Raw genomic sequence first — 15,392 nt, 5'->3', positions numbered from 1 at the left:
TATATATATATATATATATTTAGGATTACTCCAAATTATTGCAGACATTATTATTTTCATGTCATTTAGTATAATTTATCAAAAGTTTAATAATGCTGATGAACAAATATAGAGAGTTTTACTTATGCACCATACATACCGGCCCACTCTGGTAAAGTCCTGGACTACTGTGACTTCATATAATGTGCTTGGATTTGATCTAGCTGGCTGAAAATTTGAGGCCAGAGCCTGGCTCAGAGCCAAAGCATAATGACTTAAATGGGTTCATTAAAGCATTTATTACTTTTAAAAGAGACTTGTAATAAGCTGATTGGGGCTCTGATAGTAAGGTTTGCTTTTTTACCGGCAGACACAAAGAAAACGCCTAGTCAGGGGTCTTTTATTCTGAAAGCTCACACCTCGAATATCCGGTTTAGCTTCGAGAACTGTTCGGGAAATTAAGGGAAAACCTCCCCGACTACTGTACCACTGCAGCATGTTCATGTAGGCTGTTATCTGAAAACTCGCCTCAGAGGACCGAGTGAACCTAACAATCGATGACTTTAACCTGAAGTACTCACAACGCCTCTAGTTTAAGGTAAACCTCATTACATTTGAAACTCCGCCGGTATACAACACCATGTATCCCAAAACATCGAAACTTTAACGAACTTATGTGGACTATGCTAGCGAGAGTCCACATAAGCTAAGCACAGGCCACTGCGAAACATCCAGTCAGTGAGTGAAGATGGTTTTTGGCCAACGTGTCCGTCACAGGAGGAGTGGTTAGACTGTAAAAGGTCTAATTTCGCGGACCTAGTTATCTTTTGTTTACTCCTCCAACAAGCTAGCTGATAATAGCTTAACGCCATTGAGTAGAACTGCCAGAGCGGTTGCGACAAAACCAGCAAAATAAGAAAGTGAGAAAATAAGAATTTATCTGGTCGGTAACGTGAAATCGTTTCAGGAAATCCTTGACTTGATTTAGTGTTAGGTTTTAGCAGTGGGTGAAATTGCAACTCGGAGATACCCCCAACGTGTGGTCGTCTTATGGAGGAACAATAGATGGCCTTAGAAGTTAACAGCAGAAAGACGTTCAAGTTTTTAACCGGATTATTACACACACCTACTTCTAAATAAAATACATGTTACTGGTGCAGTTTAAAAAAAGTAGAGTAACTTCGAAAGTGAAATGATTTAATTAACCCATAAAGTAGTGTCATAGCATAAAATACTCTGTTTATTAGTTTGATCTATTAAAACAAATAATCTGATTGAGTGAATTGATGTAGTGGAGAAATTACCTGTTCAAAAACTGTTTTTATGCATCTACAGATTCGATTAAATTAAGTTCAGTGCTGATGAATGAGCAGGATGGATCTCCTGTAGCAGTCTGTATTACATCAGTTCTGAAGAAGCCCCTGACTTGAGGTGAGGAATCTTGAGGGTGTCTTTTATTTTCTTGATTTTATGAATAATCCTCCTTCAGAGGTTCTACTGTCATCCCCACCAGAACAGAACCAGCCTCCTTTATCAGATTGTTTAGCCTTTTTAAGTCAGTGGTTCTGATGCTGACCCAGCACAAGACGGCAGAAAAGATTACACTCTTTAAAGATCAAGTCATCACAGTTATCCATACAAGTTACAACGCAGTGTGTAGTTCTTTATTCAGGTTTCAATGACATAATCAAAATAAACTATGCCTAATTAAGTAATGAGTTTTGAAAGAACACTCCCCAGTCAAGATTCATAGACTTTCCATTACAAACATGAAAACACAAAAAACTTAGTTGTGTTTTTAAATACCACATATCTTGCATTAAATCCTTTGCATCTGATCTATAGGTTGTAAAAGGAGGCAGTTCAAGGGCCTTCTTTATATTGTAAAAAAAATAAATAAATAAAACTTCCTTCTAATAAAAAAGCAACATTTTTGAAAATAGCTACCAACTCCAAATACTTTATTCATGTAAACTGCTGTTTGATGTATGTTCTGCTTAATTGATTCTAATGAACCATTGTTGTTTTTTTTTGTTTTGTTTTGTTTTGTTTTTTGCATGTCCAACTTGTCCGAAATAAATGATTTGTCTTTAGCTTTCTAGGCGACTCCATTAAGCTGTCACAGCTCTTAAAAAAAATAAAATTAAATTAAATCCTGACGCTACATAAAGATATTTTATCTTTACGTACATAAAGATATCTACATAAAGCTATTTTACTGTCATGTATTTCAATATGTCCTGTAAAATTATCTACAGAGGAAGTAGCTACAAATAACAAAAAATAGTAATTAGTTGTGATTGAAATCCTGGTGTGTTTTTAATACAGAACAATACATTAAAATCTACTTTAAAAGATCAAAAAGTAAAATTAATAAATCCCTTATTTGTCTTTACAATTTCCCCATATTACGCAGCACCTTTCATCTGTGTGTTTTGTCTTTAAGGGTTTGTGTTGCAGTCTATACTTCGAGCTACAGTGCTCTCTCGCAGCCTTTAAACATAACCTCTCATCTTGTTTCCTACACTCAGCCAGACATAATACATCTCCTCTACTGATAGACTCTCTGTTCCTTCATGAGAAACCCCAACAGAACAATACCTGGTGTGTATTATCACTCTGCAGATACTGTTGACTTTGGATCAAGGCTGAAGTTGGGAATGTTTTGAGAACTTTCATTCTGGTCTTTGGAGAGTTAGTGATGCAGCGTGAACAGCTGTAAATTGATCTTCCACTAGAATAATTCAAATCGGACTGAAATGTGTTTGATTTTTTTGCTGAAATCGTATTGGGTCAATATCAGTATCGACCAGTGCTGAAACCTGCAATTTCAGTATCGTACCGGAACTGAAAAAAGTTGTATCACTTCTAATTTAAAGTAATATTTCAATTGTGCCAACACATTTCCTCTTACTGGAAATAAAATAATATTTTGGAGTCCTGATATTCAGGGTAAAGATGAGGGTGATGGCACAGAGACCCTCCAAACTCAGACTTGAGGCCCACCTCAAATTTGTTGGTTGAAAGACCAACAATCTCACTCTTGCCAGGGTTACGGAGAACTTGTACCATTTCCAAAAGTCTGTAGCGGTATGAAAAGATTCAAAGTTAAAAAGAGAAGAATATAAAACAGCTTGGATGAGGTAGAGCAGCTGTAAGTTGAGCTGAAAAACAATTGTAGGTTTCCCAGTAATGCTGTGGAAAATGCCAGAACACTGATGGGTGCACAGTTCACGGCCCATGGCTTTGTTTGCCTTTTTACTTCATCGAAGTAGCTTGACATGGAAGCGACTCTTTTGTGTACTTTGATATCACAGTAACTACTTTTTTCAGGGGGAGTTAGACCAGGATGTCGCTACCGTATCAACAGTTTGCTCAGCTTCGTTTGCAGAGCTGATGGCGTTCCCTAATGTCACACACGGAGTGACACGTCGTCAGCTGTTATCTGCCTAATATGTTCAGCATGTTTGGGGAGGATATGAATCACATCACAATCATTTTTTCTTTTGGGTATAAGTTGCTCATTTAGAATCAGAATGGTTTGATGTAAGATAGTTACTTTCTGTGAACTTAGATTAACAAGTAACCCAAAATCTAAGGGCTTAATTTAGATGAATGAAAGAGGAGCGACTGTTCTTTTCTGCTTTCCTGTCTGCCTGGAACGTGTGCTGCTGCTTCGTCTTCCTCGTGCTCGTCCAATCACGAGCCACGGCTCGAGCCGTTGCCCTGCATTCGACACACGCCGCTCCGCCCCCCCTCCGGCTCCATGTCTCTGTCACCAAACCTTTCTCCCTTTCTTTCTCCTCTTGTGTTTGCTGGTTGGTGCTTGCTCTCCCTCTGCTGCTTAATGTTGTGATTAAAAAAAAAAGAGGATTGAATAGACAAAAAAGAAGCCTAGAGGGGATTTTTTTTTTTTTTTAGCTCCTAATCAGAGCATGTGGAAGATGGAAAAGCAGCCCGGTGCTTTGAACAGAAACCCTCATGTGAGTCAGACAACCTTTTTTTTTTTCTTTTTTTTTTACCCTTGCATGGTTCCTTTTTTATTTTTATTTTTTTATGCTGCGGTTCTTTTTTAAGCCTCTTCACTCTCACTTTTACCCATTTTGCCTGTTCGTATCTGTGGTGTGTACGTCTGCTTCGGCTGCTGTGTCATCTCTTGCTTCTCGCATGCATCCCTGCCCCCATGTCACACCGTCGGCTGCTGATGTTGTCTTGTGATGCTCGAGTGGAAGCCGCTGCATTTCTGAGTCTCATTCAGGTCGATCAGGCAACGTGTGACACCTATTCTGTGAATTTGATCAGCCCACATGGCACAGATGTGCCAACATTTTGTTTTTCTTTCTTTTTTTTTATTTAGCATTGCAACATGTAACACCTAGCTTGTTGGTAGAGATAGACCTGAACTAATTTCAAGTTCTAAGATGCCAGTCTAACTGGTTTTGATGGGGACTGGGGTTGAAGATGATTCTCGACTGGTTCAAAAAAAAAAAAGCACACACGGGCATTTATTTTCCACAACCAGGAAGCCACGGCGAGTTACTTTTATTTCAGAGGTGTGCCGAGTTGTCTTGTTAGCACAGCATAAATATTTCTTAGTAGTAGCAAGTGTAAAATCTGTTTTATGCAACAGTCTGTCAGTATTTATAGATGGCACTGCAAACTGATGTTACACATCATTTCACACGGTATTTACAAACACCAGCTGGTAAAGCTTTCAAACGCTTAGATTGTTTCAGAATGAGTACCAAACCGCGTTCATGTATGAAAACGAAACCACGTCGGTCAGGGTTAACAAGGCGACCGGCAATATTGCCATAAAGATAAGAGAACATGAGCCTTTTTCCTGCCATGGCTGACTTCACATCCACGTTGGAAGCTCAGGTTTTTTTTCCCTTTTTCTTTTGATCTTCAAATCTTAAACTAAACGATGCACAAAAGTAGAATTTGTTTTAAAGCAGTAGATTTAGATCTAGCTAATGTGTGATTATACTAAAGCAGTTGCTTTAGTGATCTGATACTTTATGCACACAGGTGGGGGGAAAAAAATAAAACATACTTGTGAGTTCGATTTGTCCGTCCGGTTGTACAGCTGTAACAAAAAAGCAGGCGAACCGGGTGGGTGGAAGATTTTAATAACAATCCCTATGTTGACAGGCGAGTACAGCAACTTCTGAACTCTCCAAGGATCAAGAATGAAAACAGTTCTTCATGTTTCAAAGTAAAAAATGATGTCGTCACCGTGACTTCAAACAGAGCGGCGAAGATGCCCCAAAGAGACTGCTACGTTATTCACATAACGACCCCAATGAGAACGACAGCTGAAATTGCTTCAAGAATTTAGATGTTGCAATTGTTTTGTGTGCAGAAACACCAGACATGAATAATTTCACCCAGGGGAGTTGGTTAATTGACTTTTGTGGTGTTGAAATTTCCTCAGTCAGGATTTCTGGTGACAGAGCTGCTCTTTAAATCAGCAGAGCTTTTTGGCAAGGCACATTTTAATCTAATTAAATCAAAAGTTGTTTATTTAGGTGGCTTTTACATATTTATATAAGCTGGTTTTAAAACGGTCAAGGAACGTAACTTATGTGTAAATATGATTTGCCGTATATTAGTGATTCCCTAATATATTGTAAAATATACTCTGTGTTGAACTGCTTGGGCAGCACTAAATATGAGCTTATCATGAAAATGTACTGATAAATATTTGCTTATGACTTTTCTTTAAAGCAGCAGGAAATAATTTAGGAGGCTGTTGATTGGTTCTGATAAAGTTGATAATTTAAAGTCATCTTTGAAATATTAATTCTTACTTATGCCTTACTGTTTCAATTATCTGAACTAACCAGTTTGTAATCCTGTACCTAAACCATGACATACAAAGTTATGAATGGATTTTCATTTATGGGACAGTGTACAACGTACATTATTAACCACTGATGGAGAGATGGACTGTACCAGGTTATAGCTTCAAATGCTACTTGCCACCTGTAGTCGCAACACAAACAATCACAGGAAATGGTTTGTGTTGCACTCTGTTTCCATTTATTCTGGTTCAAATGTGGGATGCACCAATTTGAAAATTTGGGCCCATATTAAAACCGCTGCTTTGGCTGATAAGCAGCATTATATACAGGGCTGCAACTAACAAATATTATTCTATTCTGATGATTAAGCAGATAAAACAATTGGCACATTTTTCAGATTTACCATTTAAGCCTTTGTATATAATTTTAGATATACCTTAAAAGATGTTCCTTTTTTAATGAAATAAACATTTTATGGCTTAAAATGCAGTAGCAGATCATGTATGGCAATGGATCCATCTGCATCTAAAAAAAAAAACCTTCTAATATTAACATGTGAAAAGCTCAGCTTTTTCTGCTTGATTTAGCTTCAGTACAGTGTAGGACTTACGTTTTGATTAACCAACATCTTTTGGACAACAAAAGATGCTTTTTAAAATTATTACAGAATTTGAACCGGATGAATCTAATACTATGCCACTTTTGGAGTACAACATATTTACAAAGATTATTTTCTTTCTTAAATGCAAAATGTATATATATATTTTTACAGTTTTGGCTTAATTAGTGCTTTGAGGATGTTATTCTGTCAGCAAACGGCCTTATTTTTGAGTCTGATACTCCAGTTAATGCTAAATTTATTTCTAAATTAGTTGATGATTATTTCAATAATCAGTTAATCACAATTAATTGTTTCAGTCCAAAATCGGAATTGGTCGGTCAGACTTTTTAAAGATTGGTAATCGGCCAAAAAACTGCAATCGATGCACCCCTAGCGAAAACAGAAAATATTTTGAGTCTTCTATCGACGCAGGTGTGAAACGTTCCCATGGGTAATAGGAAATAGGAAAACTCTGCTTTATCCAAAAGCACAAAGAGATTTGCGTGCTTATGTTGCTAGGTGAGTGAGTTTTGCTAAGAACCGGTTCTTTGTGTTTTGACTACTGAAGCCTCAGGTAATGCCCTGAAAAGTAGAGCTGGATTTCCAACAGGATCAAATGCCAAATCTGAAGGCCCTGTTCATTGAAGAACTCAGGGCTGGACGATAACCAACTTATCTCTCGTGACCACTACGAGGTTCTTAAGAACACTTTTTTTTTTTTCAGCAGCATAACGCAAACGTTACCGTTTTTGATTTTTTTTTTTTTTTTTTTTTTTTTTGCTTCTTTAAATTGTTGTTATACACAGAATCTAAAGAATGCGTCAGTGGGAGCATCAAACCTATTGAAAGAGATGTTGAATGACGTGGCTTTCTGGCTGTGGAGGAACAAACCGGTTAATAACTGGTTTTTTGGACACACAAGAGTCATGGACCGGCTCTGAGACCAGCTCTGAGACCGGCTCTGAAACCAGTCAGGGATTAACGCAAATGACAACAGTGGGAGAAAAATCTCACCCACTTACCTTTAAAAAAACGCAAAAAGTAATGATGATATAAAAAAAAAACATTGCAACCATTTCATTTGATGTTTAGCACTGGCTTACCACTGCTTCAACATGTTAAATCCTGAAAAGACTTCTGAGTCGGATCAGTGATAAAAAAAATAATCTAAAATTCCTTAAAGTTTGCTTACCCAGTTAAGTGGCAATGCATTATTAGATAAATATGATACACATGAGCATTGAAAATTAGCCATGGCTATAAGTCCTAAATAATATATATGACAAGTTAAACCTATTTATTTGAAGGTTGTCCCTATCAAATCAATCAATCAGCCCCTGTTTTTTCTGAATGGTTTGCGATTATGTTTTGCTCAGAGACGAACTGATCTGGCTTTTCCTGGCCGCTACCAATTTCTGGTTTTCTTTTGACTCTGACCTCCTGATTCTGATTTATTATTTATTGTTTTTTAAAGACTTTCAACAAAAAGTTAGAGAAGAACATTTTGCTTTTTTTTTTTTAATTCATTTATTTATTGGATAGACGAGAGGGATTTAAATCCAGGAATTATAAGATTATCCTCAAAGTATATGCTCATCAGCTGTTCTGGATTTTTATTAAACTGTGACAAGTGTATTAATTATTTTTGGTTGATCTGCTTAAACGGTTCTTTTGTTTCCGTCCATTGATTGAGTAGCAAAAAAAAAAAAAAAGTATTTTTTGGTATTTGACTGGGACTTTCAGGAAATACTGGCCAATTTTCTTACCTCTGGCTGATTAATTGGTAGATTTCTAACATTGTTGCTTCTTATCGTCAGTGTAACACTGAAAAAGCTGCTCAAACACTAAAGAAAGTTGAAAGTTTCAAAGTTTAAACTAGTCTCACAATTTACTCTTATAAGGTGTCAGAATATCCTGGTGTTAGTCTGCTGTCAGCCTGTTTACACTAGCATTATATGCAAGTTTCCTTTATTGAATGAAATGAGTTTGACACACCTGTTCAAATAAATGAACTTATTCATGTGACTGAGCACGAAAGTTTGCCACACCTGCATTCATGACTCGTTCAGAACGTTAGCTGTTAATGCATGCTAACAGGTTCTCCCAGCCAGTCCACATTCAAGAATCACCTGTCAAGATTTGAAGTTATAAATATATATATATACTAGCTGTCAAAAACACTCAATATCTCTGAAATAGAATAAAATAATGTGTATATATTTTTATTTAGTGAAGTTGAGGCTTGATCAGACGATAAAGCTTGTAGGCATGTTTCCTGTATGTGTCAATTGCTCTTATAGTGGAGTTTTGTTGTATTTTCATGCTTCAGTCTCTGAATACATGGAAGGCTCAGGTGAGTATGACCCTGTGTTGGACTTTGGAAGGTCTACAATGATTAACCTGCTTTAGCAGAAATCTTAACCTGGAGGACCATCACCTAATCTTCTGGGCTTTGTCTCCTAGGAGCTGTACTATCTGAGAATGCAAAGAACCAAAGAGAAGATGGACCATGAAAAGACTGAAGAAAACCTGTACCAGGTAGGATGCTTCTGCTTAACTGGATGAAAGGAGTTGGCTCGTTGTGACAAGTTCAAAAGTATCCCTTGTATTTTATACATTTTTTTTTACAGATTATATTTTCAGACTATATTCCTTTATGTTTATATTAAAAACATAAAGGAATATAGTGTGTGAAAGAGACATTTCAAAACATACAATTTTGTTATGTTGTAGTTTACCTAGAAGATTATTAACAGTCATAAATTACAAAAAATAGTGAATTGAAATAGTCTTTTTTTGTTTTTAGCTCATTTGTATTGTTTCCAAAGTGGTGCTGGAAAAGATTAAAAACCTACCTTGAAAGTGCTTGAAAAGTGCTTGAATTTTACTGTGTGAAACATACAAGAACCCTGTAAGTCTGAACTTACGTTTTTTCTGCAGAACAAGAGGAGACTGAAAGTGTGTGTGGCAACATGCAACAGAGCCGACTACTCCAAGTTAGCTCCCATCATGTTTGGGCTCAAATCCCACCCTGAAGAGTTTGAACTGGAAGTCGTGGTGCTTGGTTCCCACCTCATCGACGATTACGGGTGAGAACCCGGAGCGACTTTCCATCCGTTCTTCATGGTTGTCGAGTTTTTAACGTTCTCCACCGTCTCCCTAGAAATACGTTCCGTATGATTGAGCAGGATGACTTCGACATTGGCTCCAAACTCCACACCATCGTGCGAGGGGAAGACGAAGCGGCCATGGTGGAGAGCGTCGGGCTGGCCCTGGTGAAGCTCCCCGACGTCTTGCAGAGGCTAAGCCCCGACATCCTGATCGTCCACGGCGACCGTTTCGACGCTCTCGCTCTAGCAACTGCTGCCGCACTGATGAATATTCGGATACTTCATTTGGAGGGAGGCGAGGTAAGAGGACGCTGTATCTTCTGATTTAATGTGAACTTTGTCGTGTTTGTTCTGAAAATTAAAAACGACGTGTTTTCTTTTCCATCTCCTTCAACCCCTCAACAGGTTAGCGGCACTATCGACGACTCAATCCGCCACGCGATCAGTAAGCTGGCGCATTATCATGCCTGCTGCACGCGCATGGCAGAGCAGCACCTCATCGCCATGTGTGAGGACCACTCGCGCATCCTGCTGGCCGGATGCCCCTCATACGACAAGCTGCTGTCGACTTATCACCGGGACGACTACATGGATATCATCAAAAGCTGGCTAGGTGTGCACAGATTAACTTGGTCCAATCAAATAATGTTAAGTTTCTATATTTTTTTTATGCTTAAATGTTTTTTTTAACATGTTGAAGCCCTCTTGTTATTGCATAGATTTTTTTTATATGTAAGGCTACATAATTTTCTCAAAAGAACTCCTGCCACTCCTAACAAGCAGCTTTCCATTTTTGTTCAATTCAGAAATATATTAATTTTCCCAAAAGGAAATTAAATGACTAAATGTCATAACTCATTCGATCTCCAGTAGCAGTCAGTTTTGCAACAAATCCAAAGACGCCTCTGACTGAAGACTTTTAATCCATGACATGTTAACAGACCAGTATCCAAGCAGAACCATGACGCCTTCTGTAGTTGGCAAACTCAGCTAGTCGACCTCATTTGCTTTTGCCGCTCCTCTTTAAATCCGTCTGGTCGTATAGTTAGAAAGCTGGCTAAAGTGATGTTGGATTTGGGGATATAATCCTTGCCCATTATGATCTATGAATCTGTGGATTTTAATTAAGCAAAATAAATCCAAATTCTACATGTTTGTAAAAAAAAAGCTAATGCTAACTGTTTCCAAGAACAAGTTGTTTCTGCTTTGGGGATACAGTTGGCTACAATCAGAGACAATAAGCTGCCTTTGAAAAGTCTTTCCTGAAGGAGAACAATCAGAGCTGAGTGGAACAGCAGTCTGCAGAGTCAGGTTAGTATAATGCTAGTTACAAAGGATTCTGCAGGTGTGGCTGAAGTAGTCAAAACAGAAATTCAAGGAGATCAAACAGTTTTACTATAACATAAAAGAAAAAACTAAGAAACGTGGCGAAGCATGTTCTTTATTGTGGGAGTTAGTCTGCTCTCCCAAATCAGGATAAGGATCAAGAGCGTCGGACTATGTTTGTCATACTTTAACAAGACGCTAAAGGCATACGGCTCAAAGCAAACACGCAGGCAGGCCCAATTAAAGCCATAAAACCAGATAAAGTTAAACTCTTCGCAATACATTTTATAGAAGCAGTTATAAAGTTGAGGGTATAAAGCTAAGATTGAGATTCGTCAAAGTAGAACAAAAACCCTGTTTGTCAGATTACCTCGCAGGTTTATGTTTTCACATTAAAAAAATATATATTGTGCAGGATTGAGGTCGCTTCAGTTTACAGAAGAAATCAGGTGTCTTCTGATGGTTTTGCAGGTGATAAGGTGAAGGAAAATGACTACATAGTGGCGCTGCAGCACCCCGTCACCACTGACATCCAGCACTCCATTAAAATCTATGGACTGATGCTGGACGCACTCATCTCCTTCAACAAGAGGACGCTCATCCTCTTCCCTAATATCGACGCTGGTTAGTTACCTATGTCTTACCATGAATTATATATTAGAATATATTCAAAAAGTTGATTTATTGTAAGCATTTAATACGTTAAATGAAACGCACATTTAGATTGATTAATCATGCAGGGATGTATATTTCAAATGTTTTGTTAATTTAATGACTTTTTTTTACCATAAATAAAAATGCACAATGAATTTTTTTTGGAAAATTACAATATTGCATGAAATCAATGAAAAATTATGTTTTACTTACTTAATAGGTATGTTAAGGTAGGCTACACTGCAAAAACATTTAATGTTACTAAGTATTTTTGGTCTAGTTTCGATTGCAAATATCTCAATAGACTTGAAATAAGACAAAACTAACTTACAAGTAACTTTTCAGCATGATATTCGAGTTTGTTTTAAATTATAGATGAAAAAATATTTGTTTTATTTGTGGAACAACTTCGTGTTCCACAAGCATCTTTAGTAATGACCTTTCCTTGCTTCCTCTCCATATGCGTGTTGTCAATTGATTGTGATGTCTTAATTAATATTCAAATTTAGTTCAAAAGTGAATTTTGGATTATCAGAGTTAAGCTTGAGAATGTTGAACTTAGAATAAGTTTGACATTTTAAAGCAAATTTCTGAAATATATTCTAATTTTCTGAGATGCGCACCAGTTTGTTTGTTGAACCCAAATGATGCGTTTAGATTCATCCGTAAATGCAGCTAGTTGACTGGAAACGTGGCGCTGTGACTGAAACAAATCCGTCTCACCCAAACAGGAAGTAAGGAGATGGTGCGCGTCATGCGAAAGAAGGGCATCGAGCAGCACCCCAACTTTCGGGCAGTGAAGCACATTCCCTTTGAGCAGTTCATCCAGCTCCTGTCACACGCCGGCTGCATGATCGGAAACAGCAGCTGCGGCGTGCGGGAGGCCGGGGCCTTCGGCACGCCGGTCATCAACCTGGGAACAAGGCAAACAGGCAGAGAAACGGGTAGGTTTCACTAGCTTCAGCTAGCTGTTGCCATGGTGACACCTTTAAGAATGCATTTGTTGCACAAAAGTTTTTTTTTTTTTTTTTTTCTTACAGAATAATTAAACAGTTAAAATTGTTAGAGGAAAATGATCCCAAGTTGCTACTTATGAAATGTCAGAATTATTTTGCTCTTCAGCCAGATTGTATGTAAAAATCGTCTATCTTTATATAATGCTTTATATAATGAAAAGTAAGGTAAAACGAGTTGTAGCATTAATATAATCATTTTAATAACATTTAATGTAATAAAAACAATATCGTATAGTAATTACTTGCTATTAATATTTTTGAACCAAAAACAATCTGCTAATAAATTCTGGCACAGGACACCGATACTCAACTGCTGCTGCATTGTTGTTGGTGCTAAAATGTAGATTTTTATTTATTATTATTTTTTTTTTGTATAGCTTTGTTTAAAAAGTTGGGGGGAAAATATATTATTTTTTTAAGGGCTGTCACAAAAGCCAAAAGATCCCATTTATTTCAAAGTGCTTAAGTAGGTTTACTGAGAATTTACACCACTGTATCCCATTTATATATCTGATAAATATACTCTCCACTGGAATATGTTTTGGAGTTTAGGAGGTTTTTAACGCCTGAATGATTCATGAGGTCACATTAAGTGATTTTAAAAAAACTAAAGTTTGATGATAGTTAAGATATGGACAAAATAAAGAATGAAAAAGGAGCCAGATTATAATAGATTATAGTAATAATCTATTATAATTAATAGATTATAAGACAGTCTGGCTTGTTGGAAGCAGAACGTTAAAACATGAGTCGAGACTTTCACACAGTGCCACAAGGTTCCAACACACCCATGTTTTCCACATTATGTAACACATTAGCAAATGCTTTTTCCACGTTTGTCAACCTGGCAAAGGCTTGATGTTGACGTGTAGTTATTTTTTTGAGAGAACACCTCACTCACAAAGAATCAAGTTACATTTCCTTATTTTACTAATCAACCCCCTCCATGTTTTGTCTGTCTAAGCATTACGTTATCTTTAAAACCGCAACAACATTTCTGTCTTTCAGGTGAAAATGTTTTACATGTCAGAGATGCTGACACCCATAACAAGATCTACCACGCTTTGGAGCTCCAGTTTGGGAAGCGATATCCGGGGTAGGTACTTCCTGAGTTTCCCACCGGATTGTTGAGGCTCCACTTGGCTGTATTTTGGGACCTTTCTGCACTTTAAAAACAAAATTTGATTCCAGTTTTAAGTTAAAACACATTGATTAAGTAAGCTGGAATCCAATAAAATATTTTTAAAATTTGGATTTAACTTGATTGACTAAGCAAATGGCACATCTTTTTACAGGGAAACACCATGATAGCCTTACGATTTACCACAGTTAAGAAACTCTAGTGTGATCTTCGCTAGAGGGGGTTGAAAATTAAGTTCACTGATTCTTTGAAAGTAAAAATTTGATCCAGTTTAGCAACTTGTAAAGAAATTTGTCTTTGAAACAATTATTACAGTCCCTGTGTGTCATTTACAAAATGACACACATAAACATGTGCATTTGTAACTACAGCTTGTAGTTAACCAAGTGATTTGATCAAAAAAGTACGTTTTTAAGAAACATAATGACACTAACGTTTATTTACAGCTCTAAAATCTACGGTGATGGCAATGCGGTGCCCCGGATTCTGAAGTTTCTGAGTAGCATCGACCTGGATGAGCCGCTCCAGAAGACCTTCTGCTTTCCTCCTGTGAAAGACACCATCTCCCAGGACATTGATCACATCCTGGAAACACAGAGCGCTCTGGCTGTCGACCTGGGCGGCACCAACCTGAGGGTGGCCATCGTCTGCATGCAGGTTAGGGCTAAGAGACGGTTACCTAAAGAGACTGATATTGCTCACAAATCTAATTGGAAAGTTCATTTATTTCAGTAATTTAATGCAAAAAGTCATGAGAATAACTGCTGCTGTTCAGAGTGCTATAGCAAAGCATGTTCCTGGAAAGTTGCGTGGAAGGAAAAACTGTGGTGGGAAAAGACTGCACCTGTATTATTGTTTTCACGCAGTTGTTTTTCCAGTTTTATTAATATGATGATTTTTTTAAAGGTAGAGCTTGAACTTCATGCAGAGAAAAAATTTGTGAACTGAAATCTGCAATATGAACTGAAAGTTTTGTCATCATATTTTATGGTACTATAGTGAAAAATGATTGGAACTCTTTATAACATATTTTTAAGGCTTTGAACAAACAATATGAACAGTTTTGGGGGGGGGTTTAAACAACATTAATAGAAATTTTGCAACAATGTTAAATTAAATTTTTTATTATAAGAAATGTATTACGATAAATGATAAACGATTTCCACAACATGTAGATTTATTACCTTTCTGAATCTTTGACTGTATATTGTGAAAATGAAATAATTTCCATTGTTTCTCGTTTCTCTCTTTGTCCAGGGCAACATAGTAAAGAAATACACAGAGCCTAATCCGAAGACCTTTGAGGACAGGATGCATTTGATATTAAAGATGTGCAAAGATGCAGTGCAAGATGCTGTGCGCCTCAACTGCAGGATCCTAGGCGTTGGTATGGAAACATGTGCAGCTGCTCCCCCTGCTGGACTGAAAACAGCTGTCAAGCTGAGCTACAGGAATCTCTAACTTTTTTTTCTCCACACATTAGGAATTTCTACCGGCGGCCGAGTGAACCCGCAGGAAGGCATCGTCCTTCACTCCACCAAGCTGATCCAGGAGTGGTCTTCAGTGGACCTGAGGACCCCCATCTCGGACGCCCTGGGCCTGCCCGTCTGGGTCGACAACGATGGCAACTGCGCTGCGCTGGCCGAGAGGAAGTTCGGCCACGGCAGGGGGGTGGACAACTTCGTCACCGTCATCACAGGAACAGGTGAGAAAGCGAGTATCGTATAAAATCACACCTTCATTTGTATGTCACATTTA

General features: G+C 37.7%; 1 protein-coding gene across 7 annotated transcripts in view; it reads left to right on the top strand.

The window, feature by feature from the left end:
• The window catches only part of gne (glucosamine (UDP-N-acetyl)-2-epimerase/N-acetylmannosamine kinase), a 26,454-nt gene that overhangs the window by 6,325 nt on the left and 4,737 nt on the right, over positions 1–15,392 (top strand). Inside the window, exons 1-13 of one of the 7 annotated variants that reach the window (XM_016679423.1) lie at positions 417–577; positions 1,315–1,410; positions 8,717–8,740; positions 8,851–8,925; positions 9,328–9,476; positions 9,551–9,797; positions 9,903–10,110; positions 11,295–11,447; positions 12,209–12,421; positions 13,502–13,589; positions 14,081–14,291; positions 14,892–15,021; positions 15,118–15,339. In XM_016679423.1, coding sequence (XP_016534909.1) covers positions 8,869–8,925; positions 9,328–9,476; positions 9,551–9,797; positions 9,903–10,110; positions 11,295–11,447; positions 12,209–12,421; positions 13,502–13,589; positions 14,081–14,291; positions 14,892–15,021; positions 15,118–15,339 — 1,678 coding nt within the window. In that variant the 5' untranslated portion in view covers positions 417–577; positions 1,315–1,410; positions 8,717–8,740; positions 8,851–8,868. Of the gene's footprint in view, positions 1–416; positions 578–1,314; positions 1,411–2,776; positions 3,963–8,716; positions 8,741–8,850; positions 8,926–9,327; positions 9,477–9,550; positions 9,798–9,902; positions 10,111–11,294; positions 11,448–12,208; positions 12,422–13,501; positions 13,590–14,080; positions 14,292–14,891; positions 15,022–15,117; positions 15,340–15,392 lie in introns of those variants that run through there. The other 6 variants (XM_016679422.1, XM_007567663.2, XM_016679421.1 and 3 more) reach the window with 6 other exon arrangements.

Source organism: Poecilia formosa, unplaced genomic scaffold (genome assembly GCF_000485575.1).
Source record: "Poecilia formosa unplaced genomic scaffold, Poecilia_formosa-5.1.2 Scaffold211, whole genome shotgun sequence".
NCBI lineage: Eukaryota > Metazoa > Chordata > Actinopteri > Cyprinodontiformes > Poeciliidae > Poecilia > Poecilia formosa.
The sequence above is the reverse complement of the archived record's forward strand: the minus strand, read 5'-3'. Positions and strand labels throughout refer to the sequence as shown.